The sequence below is a fragment of the Cladophialophora immunda genome, assembly GCF_000835495.1.
Source record: "Cladophialophora immunda strain CBS 83496 unplaced genomic scaffold supercont1.1, whole genome shotgun sequence".
Lineage (NCBI taxonomy): Eukaryota > Fungi > Ascomycota > Eurotiomycetes > Chaetothyriales > Herpotrichiellaceae > Cladophialophora > Cladophialophora immunda.
This window is the reverse complement of record NW_015622541.1, coordinates 549612-570630: the sequence shown is the minus strand read 5'-3', so window position 1 is coordinate 570630 and position 21019 is coordinate 549612. Positions and strand designations below refer to the sequence as shown.

Genomic DNA, 21019 nt, shown 5'->3' with positions numbered 1-21019 from the left:
AACCACTCACACCTCCCAATGCTGGATTTCTCTAACCTCTGGCCCTCTTCCATTTAGGCCCAGGGCAAATAATGCACCGAACACTGCCACTGGCCCGCCAGCCCAGAGAACTCTCAAGATCAGAACATAACATGGATACTCTTGATTCCCAGCAACTTTCATGGCTGAAGCATAGAGATTCAAAGTGACAGAGAATAGATCCCGTCGGCAGTGGATCCGGTGGGCATCTCCTATCGCGGCATCATTTCCTTCCAGATGCTCGCCCAATGGACGGGCAGCAGTGACCAGTGTTGGGTCCATTTATAAGAACCCTGCTTCGTGACTGGACAGAGTCAAGTCTACGGGACTAGGGGTCCAGCGGACTCTGGAAGTGGAGTAGTTCTCTTTCCCACCCAGGGCCTTCAGCCTCGGAGCTCTTCAGCACGTATCGTTACGCATATCATGCCAGGCTGTGGTGCTGAGGGCTTTGTGGCATGCAGCTGTCACCGTCAACATCGCGGTGGCCGTACCAGGGCAAAGAATGGAAGATGGTTGGATAGGTAGTTCTCTCGTGTCCTGGCTATAGAGGAGTATCATCGGCATTGCCCAGCCTTCACCGATGTCCAAGTTGTTTCTGGATGCCGCATGTGAATTCCACCTCTATCTGTCTATGGCAATCAACTGAACCCGCTCACTGACGCGTACCAAGAGCCATCAATGTGGCCGAGTCTGCCTCTGCAGGTCTATTCAAGAGTCATCCACCAAAGCTACCCCGATCTACAGTTTGGCAAGGACGCCGTCGGGTCGTAGAAGAGCCAGGTGGCCCCTATTGATCTCACTCACGCTCTTACATCTGGTCACAAAGCGTCAGCCACATGGTTCACATACATGAGCGCGGGTGGGGTGGAATGCTGTTTACCCTGCCAGCGACATAGTCAATTTGAACTCGTTCATCAGGAGCCTCAGCGCCAGCTCGACGCCTTCTTGGCCCTTGTACTGCACGTACACACGTCTCTTGGTCAGTTATATGGTTCTCTCGATCGCATCACGGGGGCTTCTCGGGAGAATAGAGCAGGCTGAATCGTCGACGTACCGTCAGTCCCCAGAAGGGAATACGCCCGGCAAAGCAGAAATCCGCGCCGAGCGCCAGAGCCTTAAAGATGTCGCTCCCTCGCCGGATGCCGCCATCCACGGCGATCTTGATCTTGCCCGCCGCGGCGGGCGCACATTCGCGTAAGGAATCCAGCGTCGCGGGCACGCCGTCCAACTGCCTCCCGCCGGTGTTGGAGATGATGACGCCGTCCAGGCCGTGCCGGATCGCCAGGACTACGTCTTCTCTCGTATGCACTGCAAACGCATGAGCCAACTCGCAATAGTTTCAGACACTCGTTCCATTGCAAGTGTTGGGATATTGGGAAGTCATACAGCCCTTGATCCAGATCTGGAGCTTGGTGTTGGCCCTCATCCAGGGGATTATATTGGTCCATTCGAGATTGTCCTCTGGGACTGGATCAGCATCACAGCAAATAGAGGCGAGGAGCCACTCGAGACGCAAAGACGGGGTGGAAGATACCGTATTCTAGGTCCCGGTTGCCCCCATTCATCGAGTCCGAGTCCTTTGCCTCGATGTTTGGGCAGGTCACGCCCTCGGGCATGGCAAACGAGTTGCGGTATTCGTTGAGGCGCATCCCCAGCATTGGAGCATCTACGGAGAGAATAATGGCATCGTATCCGGCCTCTGTGCCGGGGCCATCGGTATTAGAACTGGTTTGGTCTGGAGAAAGACCACGCCATCGCAGTCCGCGCAAAAAAAGACACGAGAGGGAGGAAGGTAGGGAAGGAGAAGGATGGCCTACTTTCGGCGCGCCTGATGGTCTTCAAGGTGACATCTCGATTCCTCACCATCGTCAGCTGCATGGCGTAGGGGTTTTGGAGGCGCTGAGCAACCACGTCTTCGAGCGAACAGGTCGCATAGTTGGACAGACCCATGGCGACGTTCAGCTTTGCCGCCGCGCGTGACGTCCCTACCTCGCCATCCGGATGGGCCAGTTTGTGGAAAGCCGCGGGCGCGAAGCCGAAGGGGAATGCAACCTGTCCACAGGGGATCTGAGCGCCTCTTCAAACCAGCCTTGGGGAAAACAGCTTGGGAGTTCCACGCACATTCCTGCCCCAAATGGTCGTAGTCATGTCGATATTCGACACGTTCATCATAACCCGAGGCCGAATTTTGTAGCGGTTGTAGGCCTCTTCGTTGTCGCGCAACCTGGACATTCCTCACTCGGTCAGTGCCCATCTCACATATAGGGGACAACAGAGGAGGCTGGCCGCACGTAATCAAGTCCATGGCCCCTTCATTGACAAAATCTACAGTCCGCCACTCGATGGTTAGCTGATTTCCCTCTGGGCCGAAGTGACCGCCGCTCTTCCTGCCATGCGGATGCGATCCATACCTCGGTGCGACTTTTCCATCTTTTTCGAGCTGGCCTCCTTCAAGTCAGCGATCGTGAAGACATGAGGATCCAGGGAAGCTCCGCGGTTGGCCATTTTGAAAGGCGATCGAAACGAGCGACTTGACCTGGAATCCGGGGTTCTGTGAAGAGGGGAGGAAGAAGAGTCGAGGAGAGAAGCAGCCCGCCGAATTCTACATGCATTTGTGCTATACTGATGGACGGACCTTAGGTCTGCCGTTGCTCGTCCTCGGCCCTATTGCTCAATGCTCTTTCTTGGCTCCACGCGACGGTTCCTTTCCCCATCCCTCAGCAGTCGGCCTAGGAGGCTTATCGGAAGTGGAACCTCAGCCTGATAACGTCCTGGTGGGAGGAGAGTGTAGTTGGTCAGCGAGGGGATCACCGTAGCCAAGCAGAACTCAGCTACATGTGATCCTCTAACACTGGGAGTACAGGGCCGTCCATGATCGAATGGGTAATGCCCAGAGGTAGACTTGACCCTAGAGGACGGCCAGTAGAACTGCAGGCGGCGACGACGGCTGCCAAAGTGGCCATTTACGGTCCAGAGAGCTATGTCTATGGCCGTCTCGAGGGATTTGCACTGACTAGTCACATAGGCAAGTGGTGGCCATGGACTTCCCCGACCAGCAGCTGGTTCTGTAGACGGTGTCAACTCTCAGCGGCAGTAGATAGCAGGATCCCAATCTACGGAGTACCTCGCACAGCACTACTCCGCCTTCAACGGCCGCTAGACCTGCGCCCCTATTGGTCTGCTCCCTTTTCCATATAGCTAGGGCAGTGGACTTGCAATGCATCGATTCAACTGGTCTGTCCGTACTCGTATCCTTTTCCACCCGACTAATGGCTGGCGGTCTCCTAGGGAAATACTCCGTCCCTGACGTTGCGTCCCCACCTATTGCCAGCAACACGCTCCGACTCGGCCTGCTCAGGCAAGGACATATCTTCTGGCGTCAGTTGCCTCAATTTCCTTCACGTGCCGTGGCGTCAAGGTGTATACTGCAGTAGCGTCATGTCGAGACCCCTGCCTGGCCCAGGACCGGCCGTTGACTGCCCAATCCAGTCACAATCATCTCTTGGCCAGCGCTTGAGATCTCAACATGGCAATCCACTGCTGTGGGACAACCCCAGAGCTAGCCAGAGTCATTGGATCTCTGTCCGGAGGCCTTGGTTATCGCTATCAAGCCTCGACCAGACGACCGCATGGCCATCGAGGTTCTCTATCACCGCTCCGCAAGAGGTTAGTTAGATAGGTTGTGTTGATGTCTATGTACCCCGGGCTTTTTTCCTGTGTCTATGATATCGCAGACTCGACTTGACGCGAGGCCAATTTCTTCCACAGAGCAAACCGAGATAAACGGATGGATCCCGACTCAACCTTGCTCGCTTTCCCATTGATAACGGTATCTTGCTTGCCTCTACACGGATGTCGATGAGAGACGGTCAAAAGACATAAATTGGTCCATTGCCCAACTCTTCTAATCCCTCCCTTCATCTCGACTTCAGCATCCTCAATACCTTTCTCCTGCCAGGGCCAACCCTAGCTCCCAGTCCAGCCATGTCCACTCGAAGCAGATTCACATCCTCAAAGGGGGCCATGGAGGTGGTCGACTCCAAGCTCGACATCGTCGACGCAAGCATAAGCGGCGTTCCTGAGGCCGAGTTGGGCGAAATCTTCGACTACCCCGGGGAGACTGCTGCAGAGCACAAGGGCGAACTTCGTCGTGCTTTCAAATCCCGCCATATCCAAATGATTGTCCTGGGTGGCTGCATTGGTTCGGGTCTCTTCGTCAGCTCGGGAAAGGTTGGTCTTCTCTACTCCCAACACCTCACGCCCGCTCGGCGACTGATCTTGCATCTAGGCCCTTCGCTATGGTAGCTGGACCGGCATGTGGATTGGCTGGCTCACCGTCTGCGCCCAGGCGTACGCCACCATCGACGTGATGTCTGAAGCCTGCATCATCTTCCCGACCTCGGGTGCTTTTATCGACCACGCTGCTCGCTTTGTCGATCCGGCTTGCGGGTTCGCCATTGGTAAGTTTCACCTGTCCTGCGCAGATGGACCTGTACCCCCCCTGACCTGCTGCTCCAGGATTCTGTGAATGGCTCGCCTGGATTTCGGTCATCGCTTCTGAAGGAGCCGTCTTCCAGCTGATTCTTTCCTACTGGACGACCGCGGTCCCTACCGCTGCGTGCATGACCATCTACCTTGTCATCGTGTTTGGCATCCACTTCTTGCCCAACAAGTGGTTCGCCGAGTTCGAGTTTGTCACCTCCTCCATCAAAGTGGTGCTGATGGTCGTCATCATTCTTACCTGTATCGCCATGATCGCTGGCGCTGGCCCAACCGGCTCGACGCATCACGCTCAGAATTATACCAGCCTCCCAGCCTTCCCCAACGGTTATAAGGTAAGGTCTTCAAAGTTGGCTTTCTTCAAGTGGCTAACAAGTCTCTAGGGAGTTGCCCAAGGTTTCTTGCTGGCGTCCTGGGCCTGTGGTGGACAGGAACTGAACAGTATCAGCAATGGCGAGGCTGCGATGCCTCGCTGGAGTCTTCCTCGCGCCATGAACAATTTCCTCGCGCGTCTCTTTCTGTTCTACATCACGTCCATCATTTTCATCACCATCCTCGTCCCGTACAACGAGCCCAGACTGCTGGGGACTTCCAACGTCGCGGCCTCTCCGTTCGTCATTGCCATGGACAATGCCGGGATCAAAGGCCTCCCCGACATCATGAACGCCGTGATGATGATTGGCCTTTGCGCGATCGGCGCCGAATCCTTATACCTCAGCTCGCGCATGTCGACGGCCATGGGTCGCATGGGACTGTTCCCCAAGGCATTTGGACGCATTGACAGCAAAGGCCGACCATATGTCTCGCTTGGCGTGGGGATGGTTATTGCTACCATCTTCACCTACATCAAGTAATTCCCGCCCGCACCCCGCCATGGTTTTTGATTGCTGACTCTCCCTGGAACAGCTGCTCCACCACGGGGGCCATTATCTTCACCTGGTTCAGCACCGTCTCCTCGACGGTCTATTTCCTCGCCTACATCGTTATCGCCATCAGCAACTTCAAGATGCGCCAAGCCTTCAAAGCACAGGGAGATAACCCGCTGAGCCTGCAGTACGCCTACAAGAACCGGTGGTGGCCCCTGGGCTCCGTCTTTCTCCTGACCAGCAGCCTGCTCATCCTCGCCTCGACCTTCTACATCTCGCTCTTCCCCATCGACGCGCCCACCACGGCGGAGAACTTCTTCAAGACCTTCCTCTGCGTCCCGCTGTTCATCGTCGTCTTCCTCGCCTACAAGATCGCCTTCAAGACCAAATGGGTCAACCCCGCCGAGGCCGACATCCAGTCGGGCCGTCGACCCTTGACGCCCGAGGACATCGCCTTCCTGGACAAGTACTACGCCCAGCCGTGGCACAAGCGCGCTCTCACCTATGTCACCTTCTAGGGTGGTTGGTATGCTCTCACCTTTTCCCTCCAAGGGGGGATGCCGCTCATTTCTCGTGGGACATGGTTGGGCTTACCTCGTCCCATCTATCGCCCCGACCAAGGAATCTAGTTGTTCTCGACCCGCAGTGTGCTGGGGCAGACTTGAAGCTTGATTTTGCTGCTGTGTTGTTGTTGATGATGTTTGTGCGAGAGCGTCATGTTAGGCTGTGTAGAGGGGGTAGAGAACAGCGCACTGCTTTCCTCCCTGGAGGTTCCGCCGTATAGGGCCTTTGAGTCTTGAATAGGAAAGAGGTTATGTGTGTACGGTTCAATAGCCGCGCCCTTTTCCCGTCTGGAAAACACAATTTACCACACTGACGAACGGTAAAGACGTGCGGGTAACTGAGGGTCATACAGACAAGGGTTAATATTCCCAACTGCGCCACCTTCCTCCGCCGGGATCCATATGCCAATGCAGAGTTGCCTGAATGCGTTTCAACACACTTCCCACTATCAGCCTTGTTGAAGAGACTGCATCCTGGCCATAAGTCAATTATCCATGTATGAACATAGTCTGAACCCTTCTTATCTAGTCGACTCGAAAATCACCCTTGCCGGCATCGTGCTGGTGGTGACTCATTCAACCAAGTCGTTTAAATTTGGCCCCCAATCACTCAGTCAGTCATCCAAGACAGTGGTTGTGGCCATGGGAATATTGCTGACTCATAACCAGGGATCCTCCCGAGGTCTATAAATGGGGTTTATATACAATGCAACTGACTGACGAGTTGAGGTGTCAACCCGGCCTCTGTCTCGTATGTCCTCCCTCGATACTGACGAGGTCACATTACCATCTTGAAGCCAATCGCAGATCCATTCACGATGTGATGATGTTGATCCACAACACCTCACTAGCTGAGGAGGTTTACGCCCTCAACGCCATCTATGGCGAGGGTCGGATTGCCGTAACCTTTTCCGATGCGCACCACACGACGGTGGCCGTCCGGCTTCCCGGCCTCGACTACTCGTTCCTGCTCCGCGTCCTCGACGACTATCCTCGGTCGTGTCCGCAGGTCCTCGGCGTCGACAACCTCGTGGAGAGCACGAAGCCAGAAGTCCAGCAGAATGCCGTCTACCTGGGGGCGTGCGTCCAGGCGGTGCACTATCCGGAAAGTGTCTGTCTGTACGACGCCATCGAGGAATTCGAGACGGTGCACAAAGCCCTGCAAGCGCATGTCCCACCATCTGAAGACACAGAAAAGGAGTCTCAGCTGCAGTCTGCGAGAAGAGCCGTCATCCTCAAAGACTTGGCGACGCGAGCGAGGGCGAAGGTGGATGTAAGAGCCCAGCAAAGCGTCATCGCGGATTCGCCCTTTGATGTCGTCGACTGTGTTGTCTGCATGGACCCGTTCTTCAGAGTTGACGTCGTCAGTTTGAAATGTCGGCATTCATTCTGTCTCGGATGCCTTCACGGCGAGTCCCTCGCGCGGCTTACAGGCCAGTAGTACTTGGGCTAATTCGAATGCAGAAGGTCTACAGAATATGTTCAAGACGAGAATCGAATTCAAGTGCTGCGGCCACAGCGTTCCGCTCAGGGCAATCCGCGAACGCGGCGGCCTGGACGCAGACTTCCTTGATATCTTGGTGGTCTGGCTCCAAGAAGTCCACACCGCAAACCCAGTCTACTGTCCGTGGGAAGACTGCCTTGCGTACATCCCGGCATCTATGGTCAGGCAAGACTACGCCAAATGCCTTCTCTGCAAGAAGAGGGTGTGTATGGGCTGTAGGGGGAAGGAGCACGGTGGATTGTGCAAGCGTGACAAGGCGCTGCAGGCGCTCATTGAGAAAGAGAAGTGGAAATTCTGTCCGGCTTGCGGACATCTCGTGCAAAGGAGGGAGGGGTGCAACCATATGACATGCATTTGCTCCGCGGATTTCTGCTATCGGTGTGGGAAGATGTGGTCAAGACGCAGCCCGGCTTGCGACTGTGGCCTTTTCCAACACCTCAACTGACTGCGCGCCCGATCGACATTCACTAATGTGTTGTCAGTTCGAGATATCGAAGCACGAGACGGGGTCTGTTTCTTTGGGAGGCCATTGTGTCACCCTGTGTGCCACAGTGCAGCCTGTCTTAAGAGTGACTGCCGCCGCCTCATTGACTGTCGTGGACCGCGTACCGTCGATCCAGTCTAAACTTTCTGGCGACTGTCGTATTCGTTCCAGAAGATCCCCATGGCTTCCGAGAAAGATTTGGCCGGCAGGTCCAGCAGCTGGTTCCCGAACTCCGGCCTTCCCTCGTACTGGTTTCCCTGTGCGAACGTGCCGAAGGTCAACTTGGGCAGGGCGCTGTTATCGCCGCTCCTGACCTGCTCCTTTCCCTTCTCCAACCAAGATCCGTATTCGACATTCTCCACCTGCCAACCGGGCACTTTCTGCTGGACGGCGTCCAAGATCTCCTTCTGGCTCGTCCTGAAATCCTGTACCAGCAAGATCCGGTTCTTGGACACTTCCGGCTTCTCGATCGCCCTGACCACCGCCAAAGCAACGGTATCCAAGGTCGTGGCCACGAATTTCGGTTCGCCACCGTCGATCAACACGGCCTTTTTGGTTTGCCAGTCCAGCTGGAAAAACCCGGAAGCGACACCCATCTCGAAGAAGGCATTGCAGCAGATGCTCGTCCACTCGAGCCCCGTGTCTTCCTTGGAGATCAAGTAATCGCGCACGTCGTGCTTGATCTTGAACATCTCCCGCAACTGGAGCAGCCAGTCCGGCAGGTCGTCCAGGCCGAACTCGGTGGGGAAATACCGCTTCACCTTGGCGGCGAGGCAGGCCTCGATGAACTTGTACTGTTCGTGCATGCCCATCATGGAGACCGCGGACACAACCACGTCGACGTCCTTGAATGCCTCGGTGAGCTCGGAGACCGGGTAGTCGTCGGCCACGCGGATGACCGTGACCGCGTCGGGGAATTTGGCGGTGGAGGAATTGCGTGACAGCACCGTGACCTGGAAGTTTTGCGGGGAGGCCAGGAGGTGTTTGAGGATCAGGCTGCCGAGATTGCCCGAGGCGCCGATGAGGCAGATCCGTTTGAACGCCATCGTGGGTCGTTAGAGCGATGAGATGGCTTTTATATGACCACTGTTCTAAGGCGATGATGCTCGGTCATGGAGGCAGACGTGGTCGAGTTAATGTACTCTGTACTGCGATAGTCTGAGACTCCCGAGGGGATTTTTACTCCACCATGTCTTCGGCAGATTGAATTGGGCTTGAACGTTCCGGATGTGGAGCGTGGGGCAAAGAATAATGCCGGGAGTCTGACAAAACATGTTTGCGGAGATGCCACAGCATCGAGGCTGTCAGACAACAATCGACCCCACATTGACGCCGTTTGGGGTTCCTGGAATGGGCATCACTGTGAAAATAGGGGCCATCAGCCTTGTCGTCATAACAGAGTATTCTGTTTTCTTACGACAAAGACAAGATAGCTGGAAGACAACATCATCGACCCAGCTATGGTTATGGCTTTTCCTTACTAGTTCGATACATGCAGCTAGCTGCACTGCATTATTGTGGGAGACCTCATTACGGGCCCCTTACACAGCGATTCAGACGTGACAATTCAGAGGCATCGTTTGTGCTCCAGGACCAAGCAATTAATCCGTCTGCAAACAAGACCAATGGGTGGCACGGGGCGGACAGCAAGTCCTACTTATCACGTCCTGCGCAGCACTACATCTCCAGCTTTGGCTGCACTTTTAGATCATCATCAGTCTCCTCGCCAACGAACACCACGCCGGCCCTCTTCATGTTCACGCGCTGCTCCGCCAGGGCGTTGATCCACTGCCCGAGCCTCCACCCGGCTTTGGCGACCTGTTCCTCGACAATGGGCACGGCGCCCTCGTAGTACTCCTTGGACAAGTCCTCGGGCCCGCGCCAGTCCCACTCGCAGCACTCCTCGCAGGGGTCCGGGCCGAGATTGGTCCCGACGTCCTTGAGCACGTAGCTGCAGATGAAGGCGTTGGCCTCGGACGCCCAGGCCAGCGCGCACCTCTGGGCGCTGGCGATGTCGGTGCACTCGCCAGCCGAGACGTCGATGCTGCGACCGTCGTCGAGCTTCGCCTTGAGGTCCGCCGCCCAGTCCGCCGCGAGGTGCTTGTCGTATTCGTTGGCCGGGTCGCTCTCGCGCGGCTTCTTGTACCCGCGCAGCTTCTGGATGATGAGCTTGTCCCAGACCTGGTGCAGGTCCTCCTTCTTGGAGCCCGCCTTGCCCCACTGCACCATCAGCCGCGTGCCGCCGCGGCATTTCTGCTCCGTGTGCAGCGGCTGGGTGATGTCGCCGAGGAAGTGCAGGAGGAATTTCAGCGCGTTGCTCTGGTCGGCCGGCTTCAGACGGGGATTGTTGACTTGGGCGGTCTGTCGGTTTGTCCGGCGGCGCCAGACAAAAGCCGCATGTGTCAGCTTGAAATATTCACTCAGAACCAAGAAAAGGCCTGGCAAGGGCCTCTCACCATGTTTGTGATGGCCGCGACGACACATCTCTTGTCCGGGTCGCAGTCGGCGTTGAAGTTGACCTTGCATTTCTTGGGCGGGCTGTCCTTGGCGTCGATGAAGTGCCATGGCTTTGACCAGGGCATGCGGGTCTGCGTGCTCCAGTTGTCGGCCCAGACGGCGCCGTCGGAGATATCGAATGCCTCGGTCGGGTGGATGAGTTCGTTGAACAGACTCTCGGCCTTAGGCGTGAAGTACATCTGCGCGAGGTATCCGACGGTGCGGTGTCCTAGCTCGCCCCACGAGAAGGCTTTGCTCACAAGACAGAGCAGGATGAGAAGAGAGGACTTCATCGTGAGCTATGGGGTGATAGACAAGTTACTGTATCGCTGTCCTGGGAGTACAAGGCGTGGGTACTGCCAGAAACTCTGGTGGGAGCTGTGCTCGAGAAAGGAGAGCGCCCCCAATAAATAGTAGATGGTCACCAAGGCTCTTGGATCTCTGTGGCCGTGGCTGAAAACTTCCGCTTCTTGTATTCTCTTCCGTCGCTTGCAAAGGTTCAGAGCCCGTGCCAGGATGACTGCTGAGCATTGGCCATAGATTTCGAGTGACACAAAAGACGGGGTAGGGGAATACGAAGAGGTGTGTCGGGAACACGAAATTGTGTGCGGCTAAACCTCAGCTCCCTAGAGCTCCGGGTGTAAGTCCAGGAGATTCATACGTATCCAGCAGTTGCCTTGTAATATTCCACAGGGATATAAGCCGTGGTTCCCACCCGAAGTTGTTTATCGCCTTGCTTCCCTGCAGTGTGAGCTCCATGTTCTTCGCCTGGTTGTCCATGGGCGATTCGTGTCCTGTTTTCAAGAAGCAGTGCTCTTGTATTTCGAAATGGGCTGACGCTGGAACACTCAATCTGGGTCAAGGGATCTGTGCGTTTTCCTTTGTCCGCCCACAGGAGCTGAACAACCTTCAGGAATACGAACACGAGGCTCGGCATGCATTCTGGGCATTGAAAAGGGGGAATTGGAAGTAGCCCCTTTCCAGGCAATCGCGTGGCGATCTGGCTTCTGTGGACGTGGTTAGCGGACCAGCGGGAAAGTCATTGCTTCATTCAGCTCGCTGTTGTCACAATCCCATCGACTGACCCAGTGTGGTGAATGGGACACAGCCTTGTGCAGAGGACAAGGCTGAATGAGACGTAATGAATGGCGCTTGTGGACACCATGAGTTGGACTAGATGAGCAGCGAGATCCCCGGTAAGATGGCCCTATGAAAGCAGTTAGCTATCTGGAGGCGGATTCTGACCTTGGCTCATGTGAAAGGTAAGGCTGAAGGATTCGCTGCAACGTTTTGGCACGCTTCGGGTTTCAAGTTGTCACACACCGGTGGCTTGAATTGGAGAGCATCCTTTGGAGTGTACCTCTCAGAGACACTTTGAGCTGAGCTGCTGGAAACCCTTCTCGTTCATGTCACAACAGACATTCAATATCTCATGTTTCCACCAGGCATTGCTGATACTTCCCACAAGCACCCCAGGCCCCGCCGAGACGAGGCTGAATGGTCGCTCACGTGCAGATCATGTGCAGATCACGTGCCGTTTCAGCCCCCTCGCCCCTTTCGGCGCAAGCCAACCGCCATCCTGCGCAACGCCGCGTGCTTCGTGCTTTGTGCTTCGTGTCGCATGTCGCTCTCACTTTTATCCTCAGTCCGTACCTTGACTTTCCGCTCGTTTTCAGTCATGGCCATTCTGACATGACGACCACATTCTCTTGTCCTCCCTACACTCCACTCCAGGCTACAACCCCCTTGATTGTCAGCCATGAGTGAGGATCATTCTTTTGTCACTCTGACGCTCCAACAGCGTATCGCCGCATTGAATGCTGCCCATATTGGCCGCATACCTGGAGAGCCGCCCCGGCCCTCGTCTCACCCTCCTCCTCCTGTCCCTACCAGGCGCCCCGCTATATTCAAGCAAAACACCATCAACAATCCGCCAGAACAGGTCAACGGCTCAATTACCGACTCGAGACCAAGTAATCAACCTGCTCCTCCACCTCCGGCGAGAAAACAGCCTCCGCCTCTTCCCTGTCGAAATCCCCCGCTTGAAGAGCAGAGGAGGGGCTCGGTGACATCGATCAACTCGAGTGGTACAAATGACACAGCCTCTTCAAAGGCCACAACTACTCGCACCAAGTCTACAGACTCGGCGAGCCGTATCAAGGCACCTGCATGGGGCGAGTGCGAACTCCCTTCCCTGCCTCCCCGGAATGGCAACCCACATGTGATCACCAGGAAACCCTCGGAAGACCGTCCAAAATATGTCAATCGGGCTCCCTCGAGTACAACACTTGTCTCATCAGTTACCACCCCCGAAGTCAAGCCTACTCCTCCTCCGCGTCCCTCCCTTCCGCCGAGACTCCCTTCCCGCAAGAATGATGCTGAACACCGAGAGCATACCGGAGAGACTCCGCTCAGGAAAATGCCTCCTATTCCCTCGGTCGAGTCAATAGAAAAGGCAAGGAGAGCTGCGTTTCATAACACCCCAAAAGAACAACCATATTACCAGGAACCTGTCCCAGTCATGGAGCCGATACAACTGCCGCCGAAGGAACCTGTATCACTACCTTTGCGAGAACATGCACTACCATTGCCGGCCAGAGAAAACGTACCTATCTCATTGGGAGAAACCATGCTTGGTCACTTGAGAGGTGTCCAGTCAGCTCCGCCGCTGGTTCCAAAATCCTCTCGACCAGATCTCTCGGCCATACTGGCGACCAAGCCAAAATTTGCTGCCAGCACCGCTACGTTAAATGGCAGCCCACCAGCTGCTTTCAGTGTCTGTCTAGTCTGCCGAGATTTCTCTGGCCCTGATCACCAAGCCACTCTTTTTCCCAGAACCCAGGTCACCTCCTTACAGACTTTAGCCCATCAGCTGACCTCTCCATTCCCATCTCCCACCGACAAGGCACGGGCAATCTTCACTTGGCTACACCACAACATTGCCTACGATGTTGTCAGTTTCTTCAATAACAATGTACGAGGCTCAACGCCACAGTCAACCCTACAAAGCGGACTGGCAGTCTGTGAAGGCTATGCTGCCCTTTTCACAAACCTAGCTACCTACGCTGGCCTAGAGTCTGTCGTCATCTCGGGTCATGGGAAGGGCTATGGATTCAATCCCCTCCCGCCGGGAGCCCCTCTTCCACCTTATAATGCAGGTCATGCATGGAATGCGGTTAAAATCGACAATGGAGAATGGAAACTCATCGATACATGCTGGGGAGCAGGGTATGTCCAGGGCGCAGGTCGTCCGTACGTGGCTAAATTCAACCCGGATTTCTTCGCCATGTCAAACGAAGAGTTTGCGGTCAAGCATTTTCCGGGGAATAAAGACCAGTTTTTCCTTCCTGGAGGGCGGCGCATGAGTTGGGAAGAATATATCGTGATTGACCCTGCCTGCTGGCCTGACATGGTTGAAGGACCCACGATATTTACAAACGCAAAGGAAGATTATTCTATTGGTGAGAAGACGGTGTATCCGCGAGCAAGAAAAATCAACATCCGGCAACCAGAGAATGTCCGATTCCAATTCGGTCTCAGATGTGCACACTGGACATTGGAACGGCATACGCGGAAAGGACCGCCCCCTGTCTTCATTGTCTCGGTTAATGGAGTCGATGGCCGAGATAAGGATCTTGTCCCCATGGACCACTATCCCGGACCGACGGGACAGGGTGGTGATATGTGGGTGGTGGATATCCCAGCACGCCAGCTGGGGGCACCGGGACAGACCATTACGCTATTTGCAGTCACGACTTTTGGGAATAGGCAGGATGCTCGAGGGCTTACGGTCATGGAGTTCCGCGAAGGCAAGGGTAGAGTCGGCATGGGATTTACTGGCGTCGCGGCCTGGGATTTGGTTTGATTTGATGATCTGTTGGTTTTAGGATCCTAGGTTTTGTCTGCTTTATCGGCATGGCGCTGGGGGAAATGACACCTGGTGGATTGAGGCGCCGGGGAAACGTGCAATGCAATCCATTCGCAGGTTGCGTTTGGAGTCACCAACAAAAGGGACACGTCCTGACATGACATCGAGACCCTTTGCTGCGACAAAATCAGCCGGGCAGATATCATGGGCCTCGAATCCAATGGCGGCGCATGATGGCGAAGATGGGCGAAGAAAGGAAGAGAAGCCCAATATCGTCGACTCCATGGATGAGAGGAAAGGACGGAGGTCAAAAGGGGGGGAACATAATGATAATGAAATTCAACAAAGATACCCATGTGCGAAAGTAAGATGGAGCGCAAGGACTTGACGGTGCAAGGCTCATTTCCGGCGTGGTTTGGCATGGTTTGATTGCGGTGCGCAGGGCGCGAAAGAGCAATGCAAGGATAGACATTCGAGGCAGATCCAAACAAGGAACTTTTAGATATGATGGAAAACAGTAGCGACGGTGAGGAAAAGGGGGTGTTGCTTTGAATTGCCTCTTTGAAGAAAGATGACCTTGTCGCTTGTGCCCCTTCCTCCCTCGGACCATATGTATGTGTGTGTATGCGTGTATGTTGTGATACCGCGTCAAGCACCCATTCGAGCAGACATGCTCTGCTCCTTCGAGGCTCGGCTCACAACCGCTGGCTGCTGTTGACTCGCTCTCGTGGCCTTGTCCCCCTTTTTGTCCCTGTGTATATTTTCGTCATGACAGCCCGCATCGACTGCATTTCAATTCCACCTGTTCGGAACTGCAGCAAGGCCCGTAATGTAGTCCGTACCATATCCCATGTGCCATACGTATGCAGTGATCAAAACTCGAGGCTCGGCAGACAAGACCGGAAGTTCAAGCCCAGGAAGCAACGCCCAGCGCCAGAGTTAATGCAGCCTGGCACCCGTAAAATGCACATTGCGGCGCTCGCTTGCTGAAGAAAAGGCCGTCAAGTAAGTTCGGTGAAAAGGAATCTCAAAACAGTGTTCCACAAAGGTGTAGTCCCTCAAGCTCAGCACACGCGAACGTGGATGTCGCAGGGCTGTCTTGAGAGGAGGGTTCCTCCCTCAGCATCCTCGCTGTGGTCTTGAGCCTCGATATCCGCGCGCCGTTTCCCCTTCCTGCGGTGAATGCGGGCTCCTGCTCTTTCGGAATGAATAGTGATCGAAACATTCACTTCGACGTTCACCTTTCCACGCGCTCCTTCAACTCCCGCTCCTGCCGCATGCTACACGACCACATTTCTGCTCTTCCAAAGCCTCCACGCGACGCACCAGCAGAAGATCGCCAAGCTCACACTCGCCGCGCATCCCCACGCCCACGCCGCGAAGCACAGGTACCCTCGGCATTCGCCATTCTCGGCATCAGGAGAATGCGAACTCCCCGCTGAATAGCCAGCGGAATAAACCAGACTCCACACGGCAGCTCCTCCAGCAGGCATCATAGCCACAACGCCCCAGTTCGTCGCAAAATTTTCCACTCCCCATACCACAGAGATGATAATGGGCACGAGGCTGAAACATGCTCCGTAACCTAATCCCACCAAGGAAGACGAAAGGTGGAACAGGCTTGGATGTTGGAGTGTGAGCGCAGGAACGGCTAGGTTGAGGAATGCGAAGAGAAGCAGAAATGCCGAAGGAATAAGCAGAACAAGGCGAGAAAATTGGACCCGGTTGCTGGGCAGGGAGTCGGGGTTCGAGGGAGGAGCGAAGAGGTCGGACAGTGTTCCCGTGAAGAGGCGCGCGAAGGTCGATGCGAGGGCTATAATAGAGACATGCGTGCTTGCGTGGCCTGCTGGGGGATTTTTAATGCCGTCATCATCGACATAGTTGTAATCCTTTGGCGTCAGGGTCGGTATGATTGTGCCGAGATTGTTGATATATGCTTCTCCAGGGCCCGTAAGGAGGAAGAAACCGGCCGCGAGGAGCCACATCGTACGATCGGTAAGGAATGTATGAGTGGCATGATTGAGTAACCAGTATTTCTTCTTGCGAAGGCGGCGGTCTTGTTCGCGCTTCTTGAGGAGCTGGGATTCAGAGAGGTTTCGTTCAGCTTCCGAGTCCATGTCGTCGTCGGAATATGAGCCAGAACCCTCGCCAGACTCGTCGTCATCTTCAATTGTGCCGTAGTTCACAGGAGTAGGAGCACGAGACGTGTCGTGGTAAAATTCGCTCTCGTCCAAAAGACCGCTCCGTTCAAGATTCTCCACACCGTGATCAATCAGTTCTTCCTCGTCCACAATTTGCAGTCCCAATGTCCCAAGAAGGCCGACACCAATCAGCGTGCCTGCCAGAAAGATGAAATACTTGAACACATCGACCTCGCCCTTGTGACCATTAGGCAGCTTTTCGTATAGCAAGTGGGCGCCAACCTGGGATTCCCACATGCCGCTGAGCCCAAATGCCGCAATAGGTACAGCGAGCATGAAACCTCGGTATTTTGCGTTGGCAAAGTTCTTTGCGCAGGTTGCCACGGCGGAGAGGTACATGCAGCTGGTCCCTGCCCCAATGCCGATGAAGGCTAGAATCATCACCCCAAACGGCCATCCGTGGCCAGGTTTGGTAGCGTCAGGGGGCGGGCCTGACTTGTATGTATAGGCCGCGAGCAGATATCCTGCACCAAAGAGGACAGAGGAGAGAAGCGACAGAGGTGGTGGGGAGTAACGATCGCATAGATACCCAAAGAGAGGGACTGGCAGGTACATGGCCAACTCGGCGGTGATAGAAACTGCGTTGACTCGGAGCTGCGAGTAGTGCAGATCCTGGAGGAAACGAGCGCCATAGAGGGAGAAAGAGGTGATTGACCCTGCACATAGGCTATACACGAGATGTGAGCTCTTCCTTCTGTCCCAAATATCGAGTGTGTATAGCATACCAACTGAGCACGGCGCAAACAAAGCTCATGACTCGTATCACCTCCCTGCGCATGGCTATCCGATCCCGCTCAATGATCTCCTGAGCGACCTGGCCCATGAAATCAAAGTTATCATCGTCAATTCGGATATGCGAGCCTGACGGCCGGCGTCCACGTTTTCGATGGGCGTCGAAGTCGAGCGCAGCGATGCGAGGATCGGACGGCGGCATCTTCTGATCGGCCGAGGGCAAGTCGAGGCAACAGTGAGCCTCTGGTCCGCAAGGCTTAACAATACAAGATAGAAATGAATTGTGCGGTCATGATGTTGGGAGACCCTTCGAGTCACCGTCGCGACGCCATCTTCGACACGTGGTGTGCCGTGCCAGCTCAACAAGGGAGGCGGAGTGAAACACGGACGATTGAAGGCGGCCTGAGAGACGAGAGGATGTGGTGGCAGATGCTCGGGGCTTGAGCCGGCCAATGACCGATGACGCCATTCACTACCCAATGTCACTTCACACGCGACCTCGAGCCTCACCAAGCTGCGTACAGAGAAACTGAGAACAGTGACCAGCGGTCGAGATGCCCGACGGCAATACATGCACCACACATTTGGTGTTTGCCCTCTCGCTCTTAGATTATCTATGGTACAAGGACACTCTTCTGGATCCATCCAGGACCTCTCCCTCCGCCTACGCCGAGGCCAACATGTGGGATGCACGAGAAACAAAGTCACATCAAGCCCTCTATTTTGTGGATTCCCATTCCGGATTCTGCAAAATGTCAGTAAGAGAAACATATCGATGTGTGGGGCATGACTGACCTTGCGCAAGATGACCAGTCCTTCCAGCGTGCTGCTCAGACAAATGTATTCCTCATCTTCCAACTCGGCTCGCTCACCATACGCCAACAACACTGGCGTACTCTGAGTCTGCCAGCCTGTAATGGTGCGTGGCCGCCCGGCTTGCCCGACTACATCCACCGCTTGACCCACACGCACGTTAACCGTCAGTGGTTTCAGCTCTTCGTCCAAAGTCACCAAGAATCGGGGATACATTGCTGTAACCAAGAAATAGAGGAGATAGTGGGCGTCGGCGAGGATGAATTGTTTCGAATCAATGAGCGAGACAAGCACTGTGAGAAGACCTGCCGCGGCGACTCTCGACAGAACTTGTCGATCGGTATGGAAGGGGTTGAGAGACATGGTGCCCTTGCCCATATGTAGCAAACCCTGAGCGATTCGAACCATGAAGAGCGTGAGCTGGTCCCGGTGATAGTAGCTGGCAAGCTGTCTCAGGAGTTGCGCAAGACGAGCATTGTTGGTTCCGGCCCCAACCAGACCCATAGCGAAGATGGCATTAACCGCAACATCAATGTCGTTGTCGTGGCTGTACCTCGACAAGGTGTCGTAGATCTTCATCTGAGGATTACTGGGGCTGATCAGGCCCATGGCGAGTGGCACAGCTTTCCGAATGTTGGCCTCTCCATAGTGCATCAAATGACCAAACTGGCGTAGGACCATCTCCTGCCCGACGTCTTCGCCCATGGCGATCAACGAGAGACCGAGAACAGCATAAGACTGTACAAGTTGCAGGCCTGTGGTGTCCTCCTTCTCTTCAATGTGGTCATTGCAGATATGGAGAAGCTCCTGCAACTTGAGCACGGCTCCAGTTCCAGCCCAAGCACAAACAGAGGCCAGAGTTGCGGTTGGCATCGCCATGGGATGATCGACTGCTTTCAGAATGTCCAGGATGACGTCGACCTCCTCTTGCCGGCCAAAGTAGAGAAGCGCCAGTCCGAGAGCCATGAACCTCGCCCATTTATCCTTGAGCTGCTTCTGCCGGTCATCGTCCATCATCTGGGTCGCGATCGCTTCGGCCACTTGATGATTGGACGAACCAACGAAAATCATCCCCAGAGACACGGCAGCCATGGCAGACAGTTGTATCTGCGAGCCGCTGTCCTCCACAATGGGCAACAAGAAATCGAGCAGATCTTCTCGGTTCGAACCAGCGTAAGACAGTCCCAGACCCATTATGGCGGCCATTCGTGTCGAGGGTTTCGGACTCTGGAGAACGTCGTCGTCGATCAAAAGTGAAATGACAGGGTCGCCCTCCATTCGGACTCCAGAGTTGACGATGCCATACGCGAGAAGCGCACCAGCCTTGATTGGTTCTTCTGACGACTGTTGGAATCTGTCGATGACGTCTAGGCTCCCTTCTACGTCCCATTGCATGAGCATACCCAGTGATGCGGTAGTGGAGAGCATGCCGTCGTCCTTGGTTTTCCATACCCACGGTCGCTGATCACCTTCTACCAGCATCAGCTTGTCCGTACCAAACCCGGCATTGACAAAGGCATTGACAAATGCGCTCGCCAGATTGTGTTTGGCCGAATCTGCAGCCGCCGAGCTCCCTCGCCCACTCTCCAAATGTGTCTTGTAAATATCTTCTGGCACCTTAGGCTCCAGGATGTTCAATTCTTTTGCAAGGGTTTTGAAATGATTGGGAAGTTGGGTGTTTCCGAGGCACTCGGCGATTTCTTGCTCGTCCTTAGTCTCGGATGGAACGTCTATCGATATTCGCTGCCGAGCGATGAGGAAGGCCAGCTGTTTTTTCAATGCAACATCATCTGTCGATTCCAGGTCTTGTCGTATGAGTTCGTGGTCATTCAGCCTAATTGCCAGCACCATTGCTTGAGCGAGCTTGTTATATTTGACGTAGATGTCGTGTGCGGTCTTGAGGAAGGCAACGTCGTCGGGGTACGTTAGGAGATTGACCATGCTGACCATGTACAGGCACACTCGCGCAAAGGTATTCTCGTCCAGAAATCGGGGGATCTCTTCAATCATCTCGAGTTCGCTCAACAGATCCACAGCATCCGCTTCGGCGTTGTGGCTCAAGAAGTATGGCACCAAAGAGAGGGCAAGCTCCGTCAGGTCGCCAACCTCTCGTTCGTCCGTCAAGCGATTCTGGTATTCCTGGCCAATCTCCAGTGCGAGATGTCTGATGTATTCATGACCCCAAGACCCCAGATCGTCCGATTTATTTGACAAGAGCCTGTATTTCAATGTCTCCAGCTTATCCTCTTCTCCATAAGTCATGCCCAGTACCGATAGCATATCGGCAAGAGAGTCTCTGTCGGGACCAGCGGGCCATTTATCGTAAAGAGCAGCAATCTCGTCATAATGAGGGCGCAGGAACTTGAGAGGTTTGGGGACAGCCGTCATAGAGGAGGTCGAGGTTTTGATGAAGTTTTTGATGGCATCAATCGAAGGCTTGTAGAGAGAGGGATCGTCTTCCTTTAATCTTTCAACCAACATTTCGAGATCACTTTTGAGTCGTTGGTCCTCCTCGCTCAGCTCTTCGACCGCAGGCTCGTCATGCTTGCCATCTGCCTTCTTCTTATCTCCTTGTTCCGCTGCATGTTCTCCGTTTGCCATCGGTACATCCTCCGCCTTGCCTTTGCCCTTCTCTGCGGCGGTGGGCTTCTTCTCATCCTGCGCCATCTTGCACCAGGGCCTACAGTGGCCAATAAGAGTTGGATGAAAACTGAGGTACACTGTCTGTCAGGTTGCGCGATTTGAGGAGGTGAATGAGAGTGTTCTGAATCTTTTGCAGACCAGAATCGCTTTTGTTGCAGGTACAAGTTGGAGAGGGTTGGGCGAGGGCAGATCCAGGCGTCAAGGAGCTTACGGAATAGGTCGAAGGGTGAATTGGTGATCCACCAAAATAATGTCCGGCAGCGCGCCTCCGGGGGGCAATACTGGTGGTACAACAGTTCGATGTGTTGGACGAGGCTCTAAAGCCTCGGCG

General features: G+C 54.7%; 6 protein-coding genes across 6 annotated transcripts; 2 read left to right on the top strand and 4 right to left on the bottom strand.

Annotated features, from left to right (window-relative positions):
• Positions 1-756: 756 nt before the first annotated feature.
• Positions 757-2523, bottom strand: PV07_00172 (uncharacterized protein; the record flags this gene model as incomplete). The annotated part of the gene is made up of 9 exons (XM_016386602.1): positions 757-832; positions 899-975; positions 1073-1326; positions 1405-1479; positions 1553-1717; positions 1836-2070; positions 2140-2242; positions 2310-2343; positions 2430-2523. The coding sequence occupies 9 exons, from the start codon at positions 2521-2523 to the stop codon at positions 757-759; spliced, it is 1113 nt and encodes a 370-aa protein (XP_016253530.1).
• A 4168-nt stretch (positions 2524-6691) lies between these two features.
• On the top strand, positions 6692-9224 carry PV07_00170 (uncharacterized protein). Its single transcript, XM_016386600.1, has 2 exons — positions 6692-7356; positions 7412-9224. The coding sequence occupies exons 1-2, from the start codon at positions 6771-6773 to the stop codon at positions 7894-7896; spliced, it is 1071 nt and encodes a 356-aa protein (XP_016253528.1). The 5' UTR covers positions 6692-6770; the 3' UTR covers positions 7897-9224.
• On the bottom strand, positions 7775-9036 carry PV07_00171 (uncharacterized protein). Its single transcript, XM_016386601.1, has one exon. It carries the CDS (start codon positions 8979-8981, stop codon positions 8073-8075), a length of 909 nt encoding a protein of 302 aa, XP_016253529.1. The 5' UTR covers positions 8982-9036; the 3' UTR covers positions 7775-8072.
• Positions 9225-12053: 2829 nt separating the features above from the next.
• On the top strand, positions 12054-14857 carry PV07_00169 (uncharacterized protein). Its single transcript, XM_016386599.1, has one exon. The coding sequence runs from the start codon at positions 12191-12193 to the stop codon at positions 14294-14296; it is 2106 nt and encodes a 701-aa protein (XP_016253527.1). The 5' UTR covers positions 12054-12190; the 3' UTR covers positions 14297-14857.
• Positions 14601-17615, bottom strand: PV07_00168 (uncharacterized protein). The gene is made up of 2 exons (XM_016386598.1): positions 17226-17615; positions 14601-17167 (listed from the first exon to the last, which is right to left on the bottom strand). Exons 1-2 carry the CDS (start codon positions 17432-17434, stop codon positions 15580-15582), a joined length of 1797 nt encoding a protein of 598 aa, XP_016253526.1. The 5' UTR covers positions 17435-17615; the 3' UTR covers positions 14601-15579.
• A 27-nt stretch (positions 17616-17642) lies between these two features.
• On the bottom strand, positions 17643-20947 carry PV07_00167 (uncharacterized protein). The gene is made up of 2 exons (XM_016386597.1): positions 18028-20947; positions 17643-17977 (listed from the first exon to the last, which is right to left on the bottom strand). The coding sequence occupies exons 1-2, from the start codon at positions 20710-20712 to the stop codon at positions 17951-17953; spliced, it is 2712 nt and encodes a 903-aa protein (XP_016253525.1). The 5' UTR covers positions 20713-20947; the 3' UTR covers positions 17643-17950.
• Positions 20948-21019: the final 72 nt, after the last annotated feature.

Bases quoted from the DNA above. Each gene is read 5' to 3' on its own strand.
- PV07_00170 (XM_016386600.1), top strand. From the start codon at position 6,771: ATGATGTTGATCCACAACACCTCACTAGCTGAGGAGGTTTACGCCCTC. The intron at 7,357-7,411 runs GCGAGTCCCTCG...ATTCGAATGCAG, and splicing joins CTGTCTCGGATGCCTTCACG to AAGGTCTACAGAATATGTTC.
- PV07_00167 (XM_016386597.1), bottom strand. From the start codon at position 20,712: ATGGCGCAGGATGAGAAGAAGCCCACCGCCGCAGAGAAGGGCAAAGGC. The intron at 17,978-18,027 runs GTCAGTCATGCC...GACATTTTGCAG, and splicing joins GACTGGTCATCTTGCGCAAG to AATCCGGAATGGGAATCCAC.
- PV07_00168 (XM_016386598.1), bottom strand. From the start codon at position 17,434: ATGCCGCCGTCCGATCCTCGCATCGCTGCGCTCGACTTCGACGCCCAT. The intron at 17,168-17,225 runs GTATGCTATACA...TCTCGTGTATAG, and splicing joins GTTTGCGCCGTGCTCAGTTG to CCTATGTGCAGGGTCAATCA.
- PV07_00169 (XM_016386599.1), top strand. From the start codon at position 12,191: ATGAGTGAGGATCATTCTTTTGTCACTCTGACGCTCCAACAGCGTATC.
- PV07_00171 (XM_016386601.1), bottom strand. From the start codon at position 8,981: ATGGCGTTCAAACGGATCTGCCTCATCGGCGCCTCGGGCAATCTCGGC.